The sequence below is a fragment of the Pleurodeles waltl genome, chromosome 9, assembly GCF_031143425.1.
Source record: "Pleurodeles waltl isolate 20211129_DDA chromosome 9, aPleWal1.hap1.20221129, whole genome shotgun sequence".
Lineage (NCBI taxonomy): Eukaryota > Metazoa > Chordata > Amphibia > Caudata > Salamandridae > Pleurodeles > Pleurodeles waltl.
In genome coordinates this window covers 1,006,552,321-1,006,573,219 of record NC_090448.1, presented here as the reverse complement: position 1 = coordinate 1,006,573,219, position 20,899 = coordinate 1,006,552,321, and the positions used below count along the sequence as shown (strand labels likewise).

At 46.9% G+C, this 20,899-nt stretch overlaps 1 protein-coding gene across 1 annotated transcript in view; it reads left to right on the top strand.

Moving 5' to 3' along the window:
- PLEKHG3 (pleckstrin homology and RhoGEF domain containing G3) overlaps window positions 1–20,899 on the top strand; it is a 495,850-nt gene that overhangs the window by 346,654 nt on the left and 128,297 nt on the right. The window contains exon 7 of the mRNA XM_069207658.1: window positions 4,730–4,880. Within this exon, the coding sequence (XP_069063759.1) occupies window positions 4,730–4,880 (151 nt within the window). The remainder of the gene's footprint in view (window positions 1–4,729; window positions 4,881–20,899) is intronic.

Sequence of the window (20,899 nt, the reverse complement as noted above, 5' to 3'; positions counted from 1 at the left end):
GGAAACTCACCCCATAATGCTTAGTGGGGCATTTCCTTTTCAAAACATTTTTGCCCATAACTCAGCCTGTGGTGGTCCTGGGACAATGGGACCAGAACTAAACCATTGAGCAAGTCACACTCTTTTTCTCTATTGCATCTCTAGGTCCTCACAGTAGGTTGGGGGGGACCCCAAATAAGTAACCTTTCTCACCATTCAATGTCTTTTTAAGCTCTCTCATGGCTGGAACTTTTGTTTTGCAGCTGGGAGTAGTTTGTGTTTTCAGGGCATTGTTTGTAATAATATTGCAGTAGGCCTATGTGTAAGACATCACACCCTCTAGGGGCTACACTGCATTACTTTCTGCCATTCTGTTTTCATATTGTTATGCCCTCTATGGGCTGACTATATGGTTACATGACCATGATTCTTACAAATGCCATTTTTATTATGGTGTCCTCTAGGGGCTGTACTGAGCATTACGGTCAAGATACTACAATATTTGCGGCAAACTCACCCCATAATGCTTTGTGGGGCATTCCTTTTACAAAACATTTTTGCCGATAACTCGCCACACAATGTGCTCTTTCTGTCTAGGTCATCTCTGGGTCCCCACACTAGGTCGTGGGGGGGGGGGGGAACAAAATAATATAAAAATATAATAAATAATGGCAATATTTTCATTTTTTCTGCAATTAGAGGAAGAAGGTAAATGTAGGTGCTCTAGTTATATGCAGGGCCACTGGAATTATGTGGCAGAGAGGACCAAATTATATGGCAGGGTTGACCTATTTATGTGGCAAGAAAAGCCCAGTTACGCATTAACAATACCAGTAGCTGTAACTCGATCAAATGCGAGACCTATTGTACTGCAAAAGCTTGTTCATTAGTCTGCTTAGTCCATGTCTTCAAGCTGCATCACATTTTCAAAGAACAACAAGATTTTAGCTACCAGTCCTACACTCTGTAAAGCATTAGTCTTCAAACTGTTTAATGCCGCCGTCTTCTGCACACAAAATCATCGTCCCACTCTGAATGACAACCATGTTTCTCTGAATTTTCTAATTATAATACAGGGTAATCCAAGTGAAAATTCATAAAACCAGCTATCAGTAGTAAGACATTGCAGGATAATTGGCAAAATCAATTATATTCGAAGTCCCAATGAGCAGCAAAATCGGTAAGGAGTTGAACACCATCCCCAGTAGCTTTTGGAAAGTCATCTGGCTCACACCTGAATTCAAGGGTTTACATAGGAAATCTTCTCATATACCAGCATCAAAACTGCAGATTTACCATGGTGCAAAAGAATACAGTTTCAGAAAATTAAATCACAGAATTCATCATCATCATAAATGTTTATTTTGGTAAAGCACCTTCCAAGAAAAATATGGCAAGAAAAAAAACACACAGCGAAATAAATACAGCTAGACTGTTTAACACCCTCCGAAAATATAAATACCTACCAATTCATATCAGCACATTTAGAACAGTTAATTACATAAGGTCAGTTTTCTTCAACACACTCTTTAAAGGTAAAACAATATGAAAACAGGTGCGTTCCGATGTTAACAATTGTAAAAACATAAGACCTGATCTTGCCTGTCTAAAAGTCAAGAGAAATATTAAATTTATGGTGTAAATCACCATACATATCACAAAACATAATAAAGTGGAGGGTATCATGTGTCGAGAACTTGTCACAACAAGGATGAAGATTCTCCACCAAGGATCCGCCTTTTTGAACAGCCCAAGGCAAAATCTACTTAAATGAACAATGAAAGCAAACAGTAACATAAACACCAACAGTGGCTTTTTTGTAGTTAATGATCCTTCCTCTGAGATTTTCTGAGAGGAAGAAAATTAGCCTTAATCCAGGCTAGGACACATTTTGTAATGGAATCCGGAACCATAAACATTCCTGGTCGCCTAAGGGCCTGAAAACCAACTTGCATGTAGTTAAACCAACCAATTTTATTCACATGATCCAATGAAAGGCAAACCCTCCGATACAGCCTGTTAAATTCCAAGTTTGGGTTGACCCAAAATTGATAGACTTTACAATAAAAGTAGAAGGACAATTGTGTCAAACAAAAATCTCTTCATTAATTCCTTGTGGGCAATAAAAGATGGCGTGCTAAGTGGCAGGGCAAGTAATAATTGTAGAAAAAGCTTCTCTATCAATTTTAGTCTGGAACAATCCATGTAACACCACAATTCACTGCCATTCAGTACTGCAGACCCAAATTTGACATCATACAGCTTCCAAAAGGTCTGGACTGGTTTATTTCCAATCCTGGAAGCGAAATCAAACACATCAGTGGAGACCAGGAGCTTTTGTGATCAAACAAAACCTCAAGATATAGAAAGGAAGGAACCCTAAAAATGTCCATCCTCGCAGTAGTTTGTTTTCTGCTCTTGCTAGGTCTGGGGCCTACCAAACCACAGAGTTATAGAACGTCGCACTGTGGTACGGCTGTAGGCAATAACCCACAACTCAATATTAGTTTAGCCCTCTTGACCTAATGTCATCTGGACATGTCGGAACCAACTAGTTGCAAAAACAACAGTGAACTACTATTATAACAGTGCAATACAGCCTGCAAGTGGACTTATCTTGAAGAAAGACACAATACTGAGCTGATGCTAAAGAGCTTTCTTCGAGAACAGTGTCAATAGGAACTAAAGGAACATGACTGCTTGCAGCTGAAATAATAAACAGTGAATGCAACATCCATTTGAAACAAGATATTACCTGTAGTTCCATATTCTGCATGTTGTTAATGCAGGAATAGTATAAAATGCAGAAAACAAATACTCTAATATTAAAAAAATCTTAGGATGAAGAATTTCTTTTACAGTGGGAGGTTAGTTGTTTCGGGGGGGGGAGGTGACTCTTTTGGAAGCAAATGGAACACAGTGACCCATAAGTCCACTCATCTGATATAATTTTACATGTAGAGTTAGAGTATATTTATATTTCCTACTTAACATGTGGTAATAGTCACCTTTCAAACGGGAAATGAACTATAAATGTGCGTTCCCCAAATGCCTACATTTTGCACACAGTGAAGAATACAAAATTAGTTAACTATCTCAACAGGACTAAGCTGGGTTGCTTCGTCCGCCCGCAATTACGTCATATCCAGAAAGTTACTCCATCCCCTCCCTGTCAGATGAGGTACAGATACCTGGTCCCATTGTCACCTCATAATTGTCAGCAAAGCCTCTGGTTTAATGATTTGCATTTGTACGACATTTCCATGTCTCATAACCTTATTTTTAGTCTGTTCCCTTCATTATATTGCTCATGAATGGTATTGATGTTTAGTCATTGGAAAAACGAAGTTGCAGAAAGAATATTTTCACATTTAATCAACTGAAGGATGTACATGCATACTTACATGCCTGTTGGATTTTAGTGTGCTAAATAGCGCACACGGTGTAATATTACTGAAAACGTTAACAGGAGAGTACTAGCACATGCTCGTCAGCTGCTGCTTGATCTTCATTAGGAATTCTCATTCCTTCTCTTCCGTATGCTGTCAACATGCACAGCTATTGACCTGGCAGCCATGATTCACAGCATGGAGAAACGCCAAAAGACTTACATTTGTGTTTTTGTGTTTTTTAGTTTTTTAATTAAATACCGAAAACGTGTATAAATCAGTAAAAAGAGAAACTTTGGGACTCTTAATTATGGGCTCTTCCTCGTGCACCCTCGCTATAAGAGTAGCTATTCGTCAGTCAGCATTGTCTATAAACACACATGCCACCAGTCCTAGCTCTTGAAATGTCCCCAGTCTCTCTGAATCTTGCCTTGACCCCTCTAGTCCCCTCCTCCCACCCGCATGTCTCTTCCTATCTTGTTTGTCTTCCTCTCCAGAGCCAGTCCTCCTTTATCGACTTTTCTGCAGCTTACCAGTTTCTCTGTCTTCATTCTGCTTATGTACCCGTAAGCCATACCCCTTCTAGTACCCCCTATATCGCTGTACTGTACATTTTTAGAGGACTGCTTTTCATGTACATTTTAGCTGCCCCCTTTATGTATATCTGAAGTCTGTTTATTGTATTTTATTAGCAATGGTAGACATTTATTTACAAAGTATGCCCCGAAACCTGCATAAACGTTTGTTCTTCCCATTTAATTTTCCTCTTTTACGTAGACTTAAAATTCACATTGGGGTAAAGTGTGATTCTGTGCTTTGTCCCTTTAATGTTTTTGCTGTGAAAGTAACTTGTTTTTATTGTTGGGGATAGAAAACCTTTTTGTCCCTTTCAGTGAACAATACCCAAGTCCCCTTCCCTTCTTCTACTTCCATGATGTGGTCTTCACGAGGTACTGATCTTATCCAGACTTGCGCTCTGTTCTTGAGTCTGATTCTTTCTGATTACCAGGGGACCGCCTTTCGACGTTAGGAGAACGCTATGAGTATCTGGAGTCATTTCCTTTAAGATGAGCATTAGTACTAAAAGCTATTGTTTTAATGAGGTGTGGACTGTATGGAATCCGTGCTCCTGTTGGTTGCGGATGTCACTGATATTTTGATTTGATTAACTTCTACCTCCCATTCCGCATACTCTACACATCCCTCATATTCACCTGCCTCTGTCACATTCGTTCAGGCTGTACATAGTGTCCTCACCCATTTCCCTGTCCTTCCCCATCCTTGCCTGTATACAGTAACTACATAAAGCTGTTAGTCATTTCCAACTGAGTCTCTCCTCATCCAATCTTGTCCCTTTCCAGTTCTGTTGCAGCTCTAACAGAATGCATGAGGAGCAAACTGTTGGCCAAGTTCTTTCGTGACAGGCAAGAGATGCTGAAGCATTCCCTTCCACTGGGTTCCTACCTTCTGAAGCCGGTGCAAAGGATTCTCAAGTATCACCTTCTTCTCCAGGTAAATATCTGCCTCCCATTCGTGACCAATGTAGATGTATCTCAAGGTATATTTCTGTTGTCCACGTAGATCTACTTCAGCAGTGTGTTTGAATGCCCATAGCTGTGAAGTGGAGGATCCAAGAAAATGTATTTTAAATGTACTTTATATTTACTACCCACTGTAGAAACTAAGCCCCAGTCAGCTTCATTGGCTGACCAAGCATTGGCAAAGCCTGTAGGTCTTACCTTTGTCATGCAAGTGCTGAGCTGTTGGCTTTGCCAATGTGTGTCTATAAAGTATTGTTTGAAAAAGTAAAAGAAAAAAACAGTTCAAAATACTGGAAAAAAAGAATACGCATATCTTTATGGTATTTCACAACTGTACATTGAAGTCAGTGTTTTCAATCTTTATAAATAGCATGGTTTACTTATTAAACACTTTTCACTCAGAAAACTGAACAGAATTTAAAAACAATAAGGAAGTGTCTAGTAGGCTTACCTAAAAACAACTCTGTCTCACCACAGACCTCGTTACTTTGATTCACATTCCTCTGTGGCTTGGGTCTCCAGGATATTTCAGCCTCAAAGACCCAGTTCAGGTTGATTTCTCAATAAGAAACACAAAACGGTATATGTTAAAATAAAATAAAAATATGTGTAGAATAAAGCCACATAAAAAAAAAATATAAGGCACATGTAGATTAATAATATATACTAAAACGATAAAATACACAATAAGCGTATATTTTTTAACCCTAATATATGCACACCTCACTGTACAGAACCAAAAAACACAGAAGTGTGAACTTTTGATACATCTTGCTAATTATGTTTGTATTGCGTGGGAAACAAGTTTCTCAAAAGGATTCATTGGTGTGCATGCTCGTCAATGCAAGCCTTGTTATCTAATTAAAACATGCATGCACATTAGGTTTCTATCTAGTTTTACTAAGTCGAAGAATATTTTTTTTGCCAAACAAACACCTGAAGATGAATTTACACAATACTTGCGTCCATCATGGAGAGTAGATCACTGTGAATTAAAACTAGAGCTGCTGAAAATGTTATATTTAAACGTGTACGTTAATTCTTAAACTATTTTCACCCCCCCCCCCCCAAAAAAAAACTGTGCCCTTTCAAATGTGGGAAAAAATATTTGGTTTTAATTTTGTAATAGCCGTGGCGTGTATTGAAATTATATTAGTTTTATTGTCATCATCCTAGCTGATCCGAACATAAAGTGCGTTTTTTAATCGGTGCCCTATTGTGCAGGCTAGTCCCATTTGTTGGGTTCAAACTCCTACTGTAATTGAAGTGGTACATTTTTTTGCATAAATTTGGGTTTTTCCCCTACTATATGTCGCTGTCATTTTCCTAAATTCAAAAATATAGGCTCGCTCATGTCCTAGTTTAGAATATAAAGGCTAGGGAAATTCCTCTGAGACTGTTTCACCATAACTGTGAACAAGAAGGGGAAGCTAAACAAAGTCCCAGTGGGAAGTAATGCAACTTGGGCCTGGGTGGAATGAGACTTGACTGACATTTAGAGTTTCAGAACATCGCATTATACGTCAATCAGCCATCCTCTCCACCATGCAGAGGCCCCATGTTAGAAATCTCAAAACAGCTATGGACAGAAGATTACAGAAGTGCTTCAAGTGATGCAGCATTTGGCCCTCAGGCCAGTCAGGCACCACAAACCACCCTGCCTCTGCCCTGTGCCACAGAGTGGCATACAATGTACACTAAAACTGCACTCCAAAAAGCTGCTTGAAATTTTGCCTTTAGTTGAAGGGTTTTCACTCATCTCTAGTACTACCCCAAAGCTTACAAATATTTGATTATTGACCAATTGCTACTTTTTCCCAGCCCAGAGTCAAAATAAATGAATGCACTTCTGGCAGTTGTTGCAATACACGAGCCATAAGATGGTCCTGCTTATGTCTCTGTTTCTTAGCTGTTTGTAAAGCATGTTTATAATCTGTCACTCAAATCATCATCTTTGGGGATGAGATCTAGGCAGACGTTTCCATTTTTTATGCCACAGATTTTAGCTCTAAGTCTTGCTAGTGAGGAATATCATATGCAATTTTCATCTCTTCTGTGACATTTGCTCCACCGTGAACAAAAGGCAGGGCCTGCAGCAGCCTCTCTCCTTTGTAACATCAAGAGGACTTTCATCAAATAATTCAAAGTGTCAGCATGTAGCTAACCAAATCTATCCAGTCACTGTTTCAGGATGTGCTTACGTGGCTTTGCTGTCACAGGTATGATTGTGGTCTACTGCAGTGTTACTGTACTTTTTTATTGTGCTGGAAGGACCCCACAACTCCTATTTCTTTATACCCCACACCTTTTCTTTTGCCACGTGTGCTGGGCCAAACCCTTTGTATCCCATATGGTTTATATCATTTTACAGCTTTGCCTTCTTTTCTGTGGAGCCTACACTTATACTCCGTACCGCTTTACACACAACTTTGACCCAAGGGTAGGTCTCTCCCCCTGCCGCTGCAGCTCCTCCAGGTTCCTGAGACCCACCTCGCAGTAAGTACCCCCCACCTCCCAGCCCCTCGCCCTGCCCCGCGCTACTCACCCTCTCTCCTGCTCCTGCTTCTTTTCCTCCTCTGTCTTTTCCTCCTCGCTCCTCTTCGGTAATCTTCTTCTGTACTCTTCTTTTCCCCGTCTTCTCTCTTCTTCTGTGTGCTTCTCAGCCTCTCCTGTCGCCTCTCTTCTTCCTCATCTTGTTCTGTGGTCTTCTGCCTTCTGCTCTTCGTCTTCAGTATCTTCTTCTGTGATCTTCTGTCTTCTGCTTTCTCCGTCTTCTGTCTCTTCCTGCCCCTGCCCTCCTGCCTCACCCCCCTCCCTCACTCGCCTCCCCCTCTCTATCACCCCTATCTACCCCGTTTGCTACCTGCCTCCCTCACTCCTCCTATCTACCAATCTACCTATCTCTCTATCTAATTCCCTCACTCACCCCCTCCTCCTATCTACCTATTTTTCTATCTCTCCACCTATTTCTCCATCTATCTATTTCTCTATCTCTCCCCCCCGTCCCGACACCCCCTCTGTTACCTATCTTCCTATCCTCACTCTACCTCTCGCCCTCACCCACCTCTACAACCCCCCTCCCCTATCTTCTCAACCCTACTCCTATCTCTCTCCCTAATCTCCTAAAACTCCTAACACTCACCCCCCTCCACCCTTAAACCCCCTCCCCCAGCTCTTCTCACTCTACCTGTCCCCCCCTCCCTTGCGCTTTCCCGCCGCGACCTCCTGCACGCCCCCGCCCCCCAGCTCCCATTCGCCCCCAGCTGACCCCTCCTCCCTCTTATGGCGGCCGCTGCGCGAATGCGCCGCTGGCGCGCCAGAGGCAAGCCCGTCTGCGCCTGGCCCGCGCCCAGCGCCACGACCCCTGGTCCCCAGCTCTCCCGTACCCCGCTGACCCGCTACGACCCCACCACCCTCCACGCCCTCAACCCAGGGCGCTCCAACACCTGCTTCCAAGCTCACCCCAAACGCACCCATGGACCCTTCGCCTGTAACTCCTGCAAACGCATCTTCCACCACGCAACTACCACGACCACCAGCCCCCGTGCCATCAACCACCTCAAGTGCATCCTGGTCAACGCTCGCTCTGTCCACAAGCACGCCGTTGAACTCTGGGATCTCCTGGACTCCACAGCTCCGGACGTCGCCTTCATCACGGAGACCTGGATGAACGCCTCGTCGGCCCCAGACATCGCCACTGCCATCCCCGAAGGCTACAAGATCTCCAGAAAAGACCGCACCAACCAAGTAGGAGGAGGTATCGCCATCGTCTTCAAAGACTCCATCAGCGTCACCACCTCCACTGAAGAAGCCCCTCTCGCCGCTGAACATCTGCATTTTCAGATTCGCACCGACCCCAGGACCACCCTCAGAGGATCCCTGTGAGAAAATAGGGCTGATTGCAGAGGCCCCATAACTTTTTGCCCCCATTTTCCACTTTTTGCTGGTGTTTTCCTGACTTTAAAGGTGCCCTGGGTACTGCTAACCAGTCCCAGGGCCTGTGCTCTGTGTAAAATGGATATGCAAATTAGGCTAATTATAATTGGCTAAGTTAACCTACCTATAAGTCCCTAGTATATGGTAGGGCATGTAGGTTTAGGGACCACAGCATAGGTGGTGCACACCTAGGTGCATTGCTGAGGTGCCCAGTGTCATTTTAAAAGCAAGCCTGCCTTGCTGGCTGCTTTTAAATTAAAGTTATATGCAAATTCGACTTTGGAATTAAAGGTACTTCCAAAGTCTTAAACTACCTTATTTTTACATATAAGTCACCCCTAAGGTGTGCCCTATGTGCCCCTAGGGCTGGGTGCCATGTAACTATAAGCAGGGACTTTATAAAAATAGATTTATAAGCCCTGGTGAGGTAAAAACAGCCAAATTCGTTTTTCCCTCATTGAAGTAAATGGCCTTCATAGGCTAGAATGGGCAGACTTTATTTAAAATTTTAAAGTCTCCTTAAATGTTACATACCAAGAATTTGGTATCAAATTGATTGTTATAATAAATCCCACAACTTCCAGTTGTTGGATTTAATATAACTAGTGCAGGTAAAAAGTTTAGACTTTACCTAAAAAGTTGCCAATTTCAGCTCTGCATTGTTTTTGCTGCTGTGCTCTGATTGGCCAGCCTGCAGCAGCTTCTGCCAGGCTACTTTAATGAGGTGTGAAGTGGCCTGACTTCACACAAAGGAATGTGCTTGGGGGAGAGAATCTCCCCTCAGCAGATGGGGAAGCAGGAAGGGGGAGGGCTGCCAAACTGGTCTTCAAAGGCAGAGAAGGACATCTGGAGCACCCAGCAACACCCCCACATCCTGCAACCCCAGACAGCTAGGTGCCCCCTTGATTAGATTAGGAGAGGGCAGGAGAGGGGTGTGTTTATGATTTTTAGCCACACCAGTGGGTGGGCTCAGCCAGATCTCTCCTCTAAAAATCAGATTCATCCATTTTGGATTTTTAGAGACTATTGCCTTCTGGGATGGATTTTTGCCACACTTCCCAGGAAGTGGTCATCACAAGGGGACGACCCTGTCCCTGATTGGAGGACCAGGGCCCCCCTGCTTTTCACCCAGGAGCAAGGATAAAACTGGCAGACCTGCACCCACGCCTCAGATCCCCACCAAATTTCAAGAAGAAAGAACTACAAGGAGAAGAAGGACTGCCCTGCTGGACCCCTGGCCTGCACCTGGAACCTGCACTCAGAAAGACTGCACCAGCTGCACACTTGGGCTTCACCACAAGAAGGACTTTGCCTGGCTTCCACTGGTTCAAGGAGGGACTCCCTGTTTGCTACAGGTGAAAAATTGCTAACCAGAGTCCCCTGCACCAACTCCTGAAAAAGTGACCAGCTGACCACTGTCCAGTGGCCAAAAAGGAGTTTGCGCCAGGTGCATTCTGGGAGTTGAAGTCCGCACTTCCCAAGGACCATCACAGAACTTCTGGACCCTTGGGGTGAGCTGTGGACCCCAAAAGAACCTTAAAAGAACATCTGGGTGAAGCCCCAGAAGTTTGGAAAAGATTGGAGAAATTTTAGAAAAAAGCTCCATAAAGTGACCGACTCGACGCGGAAATTCTAGCCGGCTTGCCTCAACCGCGACCCGGCCTGACTTCGTGGTTCGTCCCGGTCAAGAAAAACATCCGAAAAAAAGACTAAGTCCGAACGTAAAAAGTTGACCGGGACCTTCCAGCCATCGTATCCGAGAAGGGCTCCACGGACGTCGGATCAAGATCCAGGTTTACCCCGGTCGAAGGATTTTCATCTCGAAAAAACGACTAAGTCCGAAGGTAAAAATCACCACCGAGGAAACCGACTTCGCGTATCCGGACAAGGGCTCCAGGAGGTCGGATCCAACTGGCAGGTTCGTCCCGGGGAAGAAAAACATCGAAAAAGAGACTAAGTCAGAAGGTAACTTTTTGACCGAGGCCTCCCGCGACTTGTAGCCGAGCAGGGCTCCATCGCGGTCGGCCTGAAAGTTTGACTTTGCCCCGGTCCTGGTGCAACCAGATGACCCGATTGGCGCTTTTCGTTTCTGAGCGCTAGAAAATAATAATACTTTAAAAATTCATATCTCCGGTTCCCCTGAACCGATTTTAATCGTTTTTGTGTCATTTTAAAGATAAAAATATAAGCTATTTTTATAAATTGGTTTTGGATTTTTAAACTGTTTCCTGTGTTTTATTTAATTACTGTTTTGTGATATTTGAATGCTTTACACTTTGTCTCCTAAGTTAAGCCTTGACGCTCGATGCCAAGCTACCAAGGGTAGAGCTGGGATTAATTTACTGAGACCTAACTGTACTTTTGTGGAGGTTTGTGGCTTGTTGCTAGGTGTAGGTACCTACCTGCCCTATCAATAACCCATTTTCCAACATAATTGGAAGCAGCGACGGGATCCTGTACTTGTGTTCAATATCACGTTACAGTTTTAGATAAAACAAATTAAAAATCCTTTAAATTGTCCTAGTGCAAAAATTGTTTTTAATTTTTAATTTTAATTTTTTTTTTTAAATTAATTTGGATTAATTTCAATTATTGAATTTTTGTAATTTTTCTAAATTCCTGTTACCAATTTTTGCAAAAAGTTTTTGTTGACACAAAACTAGGGAACCATGGAGCTTGATCTGGCTAGCCTACCCACACTGACAGTAGTCCAGCTTAGGGGGTTGTGTATTGAGAGGGGGTTGCCTGCAACCACTAATCTCAGGAAGGAAATCCTGATTAAATCCCTGACAGCATGGGCTGAGGCCCAAGAGGTAGAGACAGAGGAAGCTCCAGAGGGGGAAGAAAAAGAGGAAGATGCTAACTCTAACCACTCAGGGGAGGGAAGGCATCAGACCCCAAGTGAGGAAGAGGAGGAACGGTCCTCACTGGATACAGTCACTAGGGGCAGACCCAAAGCTAGTGGTAGGAAGAGGGTCCTTTCAGGAGGAGAGAACCCATCCATCAGGGAAAGAGAGCTGGAAGCCCAGCTAGCCTACATAGCTTTGGAAGCAGAGAAGCTGGCCCTAGAGAAGAAAAAGTGGGCATACAAAGAAAAAAGAGATGGAAGCAGCGATAAAGAAGCTGAGGTGTCCATGGGTGGGGGAGTTTGCCATAGATTACCCAAGGGGGTAGTTCCTGCTTATGTAGAGGGGGATGACATAGATAAGTGGCTAGGGGCCTTTGAGAGGGCACTCCAAATGAGAAGGGTTAAGCCTCAATACTGGGGTTCCCTTTTGTGGGAGTTGGTCCCCAACTCAGGGAGGGATAGGCTTCTGACCTTAAGGGGGGAGGAGGCAGATTCATACCCTAGTATGAAAAGGTGCTTAGTCAAGAAGTTTGGTCTGACCCCAGAGCAATATAGAATGAAGTTCAGGGACACCCAGAAGGTCAGTACCCAGTCTTGGGTTGACTTTGTGGACACCTCACTAAAGGCACTAGAGGGCTGGATTATTGGCAACAAAGTTAATACTTATGAGGGGTTATACAATCTGATCATGAGAGAGCACATCTTGACCAATTGTATCCAAGAAAGGTTACGCCAGCATCTAGTGGACTCTAAGCTGACCAACCCTAGAGAGCTAGGGGAGGCAGCTGATGAGTGGTTGAGAACCAGGGTGGTTGTCAAGTCCCAGGGGGGAGACTCCAAGAAGGGGGGGACAGGTCCCCAAAAACCTAAGGAGGGAGGTGGTAAGCCCACCACAGAGACTCCCTCTGTACCCCAGAACCCTAAGAAGGAGGAGAGTAAATCCCACTCCCAATCTGACATGCAGAGACAGGGAGACCCAGGGTTAAAAAAGCTCTTGGACAGTAGGGCTTGCTTTGACTGTCAGCAGACAGGTCACTTCAGAGGAGATGCAGCCTGTCCAAAGAAAGTGGTTAGCACTGGGCTGTCCAGTGTAGCCATAGAGGAGGATTCCTCAGATGATGAAGTCCTCCTAGCATTGTGCTGGGAGACAGGACCAGATGGTAAGCTGGTGATCCCTGAGGGTGGGAGTAGGCACTTCCACCACATTCAAGTGAATGGGATCCCTACCACTGGCCTGAGAGACACCTGTGCCAGTCACACTGTAGTGAGTGACCGGTTAGTGACCCCAGACATGTATGTCCCAGGAAAGACAAAGAAAGTCAGGATAGCCACAGGGGAGGTCACCTCCAAACCTGTAGCCATAGTGCCCCTAGAGAGGGAGGGTATCCTTGACTGGATTAGGGTGGTAGTCAGTGCTGACCTTCCCCTAGATTGTATCCTGGGCAATGACCTCCCAGAGGTGAGTCTGGTCACAGATGGGGTGGTCGCCCAGGGCGCCCCCCCAACCCAAAGTCCTGGGGAGTCAGTCCCTACAGTTAGGAGACAGGGGTCCCCAAGAAAAGGAAAGAAGAAAAGGAAGGGTAGGCCACTCTTAAAGAGAGTTCCAGGGAGCCAAAGGCCTTCTGCCCCAGTAGGGGGGGAGCCTAGAGTTGGCACTGGTGAGGCCTCACCTGACCCCAAGGAAGTCCTGAGTAGTCAGGCAGCTGTCCAGATGCAAGGTGTTGCCCCTGCACTGACAGAAGGGAGAGTGGAAGGAGGGTGTCTGCCACAGGAGGTGGTAGCCCCCCACTCTAGACAGCAAGAGGGGTGCCAGGACCCCAAAGATGCCCCTAAAGCAGCTCAGCCACCTGTCAGTGGAGAGCTTAGGGTGTGGTTCTGGGTACTGACAGCTGTCAGTAGCCTCTGCTGGGTGCTAGCCTTCCTGGCAGCACTGTACTTGGCCTGGGAGGCAGACCCCAAGGCCAATAGCAAAGTAGGCCCCCTGACCCTGTTGGTCATGGTGGGGTTGCTCAAGTGTTGGGTGACCTCTTTGGGTAAGCTAGGTGTTGCCCTAGCAAAGTTAGGAGTAGGGGAGGTGGGCACCTCACTACCCAAGTTGGCAGAGAGAGAGGAGGAAGACCCCCCTAGAGGGAAGTTTCAGTTTGAAATGGGTCCTTTCATTGTTGGGGTGGGTTCACTACCCAGAGGGAGAGACCCTGACAGGAGGATGTAAGGCAGAGTAGGCCCTGCAAAGGGACAGCCAGTTTTCTTCACTGTTTTCCTCGCCTAACAAGCCAGGAAGACTCTCCCAGGGTTGGGCTGAGTCTCCTGGGCGTGTGGGCTGGAGGGGGGTTGTGTGAGAAAATAGGGCTGATTGCAGAGGCCCCATAACTTTTTGCCCCCATTTTCCACTTTTTGCTGGTGTTTTCCTGACTTTAAAGGTGCCCTGGGTACTGCTAACCAGTCCCAGGGCCTGTGCTCTGTGTAAAATGGATATGCAAATTAGGCTAATTATAATTGGCTAAGTTAACCTACCTATAAGTCCCTAGTATATGGTAGGGCATGTAGGTTTAGGGACCACAGCATAGGTGGTGCACACCTAGGTGCATTGCTGAGGTGCCCAGTGTCATTTTAAAAGCAAGCCTGCCTTGCTGGCTGCTTTTAAATTAAAGTTATATGCAAATTCGACTTTGGAATTAAAGGTACTTCCAAAGTCTTAAACTACCTTATTTTTACATATAAGTCACCCCTAAGGTGTGCCCTATGTGCCCCTAGGGCTGGGTGCCATGTAACTATAAGCAGGGACTTTATAAAAATAGATTTATAAGCCCTGGTGAGGTAAAAACAGCCAAATTCGTTTTTCCCTCATTGAAGTAAATGGCCTTCATAGGCTAGAATGGGCAGACTTTATTTAAAATTTTAAAGTCTCCTTAAATGTTACATACCAAGAATTTGGTATCAAATTGATTGTTATAATAAATCCCACAACTTCCAGTTGTTGGATTTAATATAACTAGTGCAGGTAAAAAGTTTAGACTTTACCTAAAAAGTTGCCAATTTCAGCTCTGCATTGTTTTTGCTGCTGTGCTCTGATTGGCCAGCCTGCAGCAGCTTCTGCCAGGCTACTTTAATGAGGTGTGAAGTGGCCTGACTTCACACAAAGGAATGTGCTTGGGGGAGAGAATCTCCCCTCAGCAGATGGGGAAGCAGGAAGGGGGAGGGCTGCCAAACTGGTCTTCAAAGGCAGAGAAGGACATCTGGAGCACCCAGCAACACCCCCACATCCTGCAACCCCAGACAGCTAGGTGCCCCCTTGATTAGATTAGGAGAGGGCAGGAGAGGGGTGTGTTTATGATTTTTAGCCACACCAGTGGGTGGGCTCAGCCAGATCTCTCCTCTAAAAATCAGATTCATCCATTTTGGATTTTTAGAGACTATTGCCTTCTGGGATGGATTTTTGCCACACTTCCCAGGAAGTGGTCATCACAAGGGGACGACCCTGTCCCTGATTGGAGGACCAGGGCCCCCCTGCTTTTCACCCAGGAGCAAGGATAAAACTGGCAGACCTGCACCCACGCCTCAGATCCCCACCAAATTTCAAGAAGAAAGAACTACAAGGAGAAGAAGGACTGCCCTGCTGGACCCCTGGCCTGCACCTGGAACCTGCACTCAGAAAGACTGCACCAGCTGCACACTTGGGCTTCACCACAAGAAGGACTTTGCCTGGCTTCCACTGGTTCAAGGAGGGACTCCCTGTTTGCTACAGGTGAAAAATTGCTAACCAGAGTCCCCTGCACCAACTCCTGAAAAAGTGACCAGCTGACCACTGTCCAGTGGCCAAAAAGGAGTTTGCGCCAGGTGCATTCTGGGAGTTGAAGTCCGCACTTCCCAAGGACCATCACAGAACTTCTGGACCCTTGGGGTGAGCTGTGGACCCCAAAAGAACCTTAAAAGAACATCTGGGTGAAGCCCCAGAAGTTTGGAAAAGATTGGAGACATTTTAGAAAAAAGCTCCATAAAGTGACCGACTCGACGCGGAAATTCTAGCCGGCTTGCCTCAACCGCGACCCGGCCTGACTTCGTGGTTCGTCCCGGTCAAGAAAAACATCCGAAAAAAAGACTAAGTCCGAACGTAAAAAGTTGACCGGGACCTTCCAGCCATCGTATCCGAGAAGGGCTCCACGGACGTCGGATCAAGATCCAGGTTTACCCCGGTCGAAGGATTTTCATCTCGAAAAAACGACTAAGTCCGAAGGTAAAAATCACCACCGAGGAAACCGACTTCGCGTATCCGGACAAGGGCTCCAGGAGGTCGGATCCAACTGGCAGGTTCGTCCCGGGGAAGAAAAACATCGAAAAAGAGACTAAGTCAGAAGGTAACTTTTTGACCGAGGCCTCCCGCGACTTGTAGCCGAGCAGGGCTCCATCGCGGTCGGCCTGAAAGTTTGACTTTGCCCCGGTCCTGGTGCAACCAGATGACCCGATTGGCGCTTTTCGTTTCTGAGCGCTAGAAAATAATAATACTTTAAAAATTCATATCTCCGGTTCCCCTGAACCGATTTTAATCGTTTTTGTGTCATTTTAAAGATAAAAATATAAGCTATTTTTATAAATTGGTTTTGGATTTTTAAACTGTTTCCTGTGTTTTATTTAATTACTGTTTTGTGATATTTGAATGCTTTACACTTTGTCTCCTAAGTTAAGCCTTGACGCTCGATGCCAAGCTACCAAGGGTAGAGCTGGGATTAATTTACTGAGACCTAACTGTACTTTTGTGGAGGTTTGTGGCTTGTTGCTAGGTGTAGGTACCTACCTGCCCTATCAATAACCCATTTTCCAACAATCCCTCGTCTACCATCCCCCCGGACCGCGCGCCCCTTTCAGCGACACCATCGCCGACTTCATCTCCCCGCACGCCCTCGCCTCGCCGGACTACATTCTCCTAGGCAACCTCAACTTCCATCTGGAACAAAACAACGACCCCAACACCACCGCCCTGCTCAACAACCTCACCAACCTCGGCCTCAAGCAACTGGTGAACACTGCCACCCACATCGCCGGACACACGCTTGACCCTATCTTCTCCGCCAGCAAACACATCTTCTTCAGCCACACCTCCGTTCTACACTGGACCGACCACAGCTGTGTCCACTTCACATTCCGACGCGAGACCCGCCACCTCCGCACTCAACCCATCCCTCGTCGACAGTGGAACAAAATCCCCGAAGAGCAACTCTTCTCCGCACTCGCCGCCAACCAACCCACCCTCACCACCGACCCCAACGACGCAGACCTCAGCCTCACGAACCGGATCTCCAACTGCGCAGACAACCTTGCTCCCCTCAAACGCACGCATCGACAGGCCAACACCAAAAAACCTCTCTGGTTCTCTGACACCCTCAAAGAATCGAAGAAAACTTGTCGCACCCTCGAGAAGGCCTGGCGCAAGGACCACACCGCTGACAACATGACCGCCCTCAAGAATGCTACCCGCGAACACCACCACCTGATCCGCGCTGCCAAAAGGAACTTTTTCACCGACAGACTGGACAAAAACAGCCACAACAGCAGAGAACGTTTTAGCATCATCAAGGAGTTCTCCAACGCCAACGCCGTCACGCCCTCACAAGATTTGTGCAACTCCCTCGCCACCTTCTTCCATCGCAAGATCAGCGACCTCCACGACAGCTCCGGACACCAGACCCAACCAAGCATCACCAAACCCGCACCCCCGGCCATCACCCTCAACGACTGGACCCACATCAACACTGAAGAAACCAAAACCATCATGAACTCTATCCACTCCGGCGCCCCATCGGACCCTTGCCCTCACTTCATCTTCAATAAAGCCGACGACATCATCGCCCGCACCTCCAGGCCGTCATCAACTCTTCATTTTCTTCTGCTACCTTCCCCGAATGCTGGGAACACGCCGAAGTCAACGCCCTACTAAAGAAACCTACAGCTGACCCGAGCGACCTGAAAAACTTCCGCCCCATCTCACTCCTGCCCTTCCCCGCTAAGGTAATAGAGAAGACCGTCAACAAACAGCTGACCACCTTCCTGGAAAACAACAACCTGCTCGACCCTTCACAAACCGGATTCCGAACCAACCACAGCACTGAAACCGCCCTCATCTCAGTCACAGACGACATCAGAACCCTGATGGACAATGGTGAAACAGTCGCCCTTATCCTCCTCGACCTCTCGGCTGCCTTCGACACCGTCTGTCACCGCAACCTAATCACCCGCCTCCGCTCCACCGGGATGCAAGGCCAGGCCCTGGACTGGATCGCCTCCTTCCTCTCAAACCGTTCCCAAAGAGTTTACCTCCCACCGTTTCGCTCAGACCCCACCGAGATCATCTGCGGCGTACCTGAAGGCTCATCGCTCAGCCCGACACTCTTCAATGTCGTACGCAAGCACGACATCATCATCACCTCCTACGCCGACGACACCCAACTTATACTCTCCCTCACCAAGGACCCCGCCAGCGCCAAGACCAACCTACAAGAGGGCATGAAGGACGTCGCAGATTGGATGAGGCTCAGCCGCCTAAAGCTGAACTCTGACAAAACGGAAGTCCTCATCCTCGGCAACACCCCATCCGCTTGGGACGACTCCTGGTGGCCCACGGCCCTCGGCACCGCACCGACCCCCGCAGACCACGCCCGCAACCTCGGCTTCATCTTGGACCCTCTTCTCACCATGACCAAGCAAGTCAACGCCGTGTCCTCCACCTGCTTCCTCACCCTCCGCATGCTCCGCAAGATCTTCCGCTGGTTCCCCGCCGACACTAGAAAAACCGTGACCCACGCCCTTGTCACGAGCCGCCTGGACTACGGCAACACCCTGTGCGCTGGGACCACCGCCAAACTCCAAAAACGCCTGCAACGTATTCAAAACGCCTCGGCCCGCCTCATCCTCGACGTACCCCGCAACAGCCACATCTCCGCACACCTGAGACACCTGCATTGGCTCCCAGTCAGCAAAAGGATCACCTTCCGACTTCTCACCCACGCACACAAAGCCCTCCACAACAAGGGACCGGAATACCTCAACCGTCGTCTCAGCTTCTACGCCCCCACCCGTCTCCTCCGTTCCTCTGGCTGCCGTCCCTCGCATCCGCCGCTCCACGGCGGGTGGGAGGTCCTTCTCCTTCCTGGCAGCCAAGACCTGGAACTCCCTCCCCACCAGCCTCAGGACCACCCAGGACCACTCCGCATTCCGGAGACTCCTAAAAACCTGGCTTTTCGAGCAGCAGTAATTGTGCACCTTGCTTAGTGTCAGAATTTGGCCATAATGGCTAGAGTTATCATTGAGGTTTAGCTGAGAAACAACCACTTAGTAAAAGTGGCGTGGAGCACTTGCATATGTTTAGAAGTTGTTATGCTGCTACCATTGTTGGGCATTAATGAATTCTTTCATGTCTGTGAGTGCCTAAAAGTGACACCGTTTGATCACAACATTGTAGCATTGTTGTAAGCACGACACAGCTAAAGCTTTGTCAGGCATGTTTATTGTGAAAAGCTAGGCATCACGTGATGCAGCGATTATGTGGGATGCAGGTGTTGGTTCTGTTAAGTGATCATAAATATCGTATGTGTAGGTCGCCCATCAGTTGCAGTGTGAGGTTGAGTGGGAGCTGAGGAGTCTATCGGCTATCTGTGTACCCCAAATGGCATGATATGCATATCTGAGACAGAGCTTTTTATTACTGCTGGTGTGGCAGTTCTGTTGAAGGCTAGGCAGTCGCTGTGGTGCTGGTAGAATTCCCTACATCTGTTGAATGAATGTGCTTGACATGGCATAATAGAGTTCTACCCGCTTTTGTTCAGTTTCTTCAGGGATCAGATTGTGTAACTGAGCAGCCCCTGTGGGATGTGGTTGTCCACTACAAACAGATGTGAGGTGGCTTGGTTCCTTATTGATGCTGGCTGCCTGAATGTCTGCTGGCTCCTGAGCCTTGGAAGTGCCCGTAGTGTTCTCTAGTGTCAACAACAAATAGCACAGAACATGTGTACACAGTTGTGGACAGTATATCCGTATACATACGACCTATAATCTGATCTAAAGTTGTTAGTCAAGGAAAGCGCAAGAAAGGCAAGGTGATGCACCTGTGTGTGTGAAACTAGTCCATTCTGTCTAGGTTTGTGGTTGGAAATAGTGAGTAAATATCTTTAAAAGGCAGTCATAGTCTGTGTCTTCCCTAACTTCAGGGTTTTCTTTTACTTCATCAATATTAATGCATCTGCAGCTTCTAACCGCTTTTCTGCAGGGAGTTCCAAATAGCTTAGCGTTGGCCCACCATGGCTCTATTGATGTAAGGAAGTGCGCAAGAGCTGATGCGTTGAATGCATTTGTATTGCCCGAGGAATCCAGGCCAGTAGGGTCACAAAGAAATACAGTAACTTGGGGAGCGCCACCATTTTAAAGAGGGCAAGACATTTTGCCACTGATAGTGGAAGCTTCACCCATAAGTCAGCAGACATCTTAAGTGCTTGGACTGCTCTCCCAACAATCCCATCTTGTCGGTCGGGTTGTGGAATATCTTAACCCTTAGGTATTGTAAGTATTGGGGGTTCCCATTGTAGCAGCGTTAGGCCCTCAGGAGGAGCACTACTCGCCACCGCTGGTAATAGTCTGTATTTTAGCCAGTCCTGGTAACGACCCGAGTCCTCAAGCAGCCGCCTTGCCCCTGCAAGCTCCGCTGTCATATCTTGGAGGAATATTAGGAGATCATCTGCGTATAGAGCAATAAACTGCTGCTGTCCCTCAAGCAATAGGTCCTGGTACTGGTCACTAGATCTGGAACTGGTGGCCAACAGCTCCATCACCAGTGTGAACAGGAGAGGTGATAGGAGGAAACCCTGCCTCGTTCCCCCGCCCACCGCATAGGTCTCAGAGATGTCACGACCGGTTTTGACTCTGGCCGTGGGGGTCTGTACAAAGAAAGCGGGACCAGCTTGTGAATCCGCATCCTAGTCCCAAGTGGTCCATCACGCCAAGGAGGAAGTCCCACTCTAAGCTGTCAAAGGCTTTTGCTATATCTACAGCAAAGATTGCTGCCTCTTCCCAGTCATAAGTGTCTGCTTCTAACAGGGTCAGGAGTCTCCTGATGTTAATGGGCATGTTGCAGGTAGGTATGAATCCTGTTTGGTCAGGGTGCACCAGTTTTGTCATATAGGTCAGGACCCTAGTTGCCAGCCTCCTGCTAAGGATCTTAT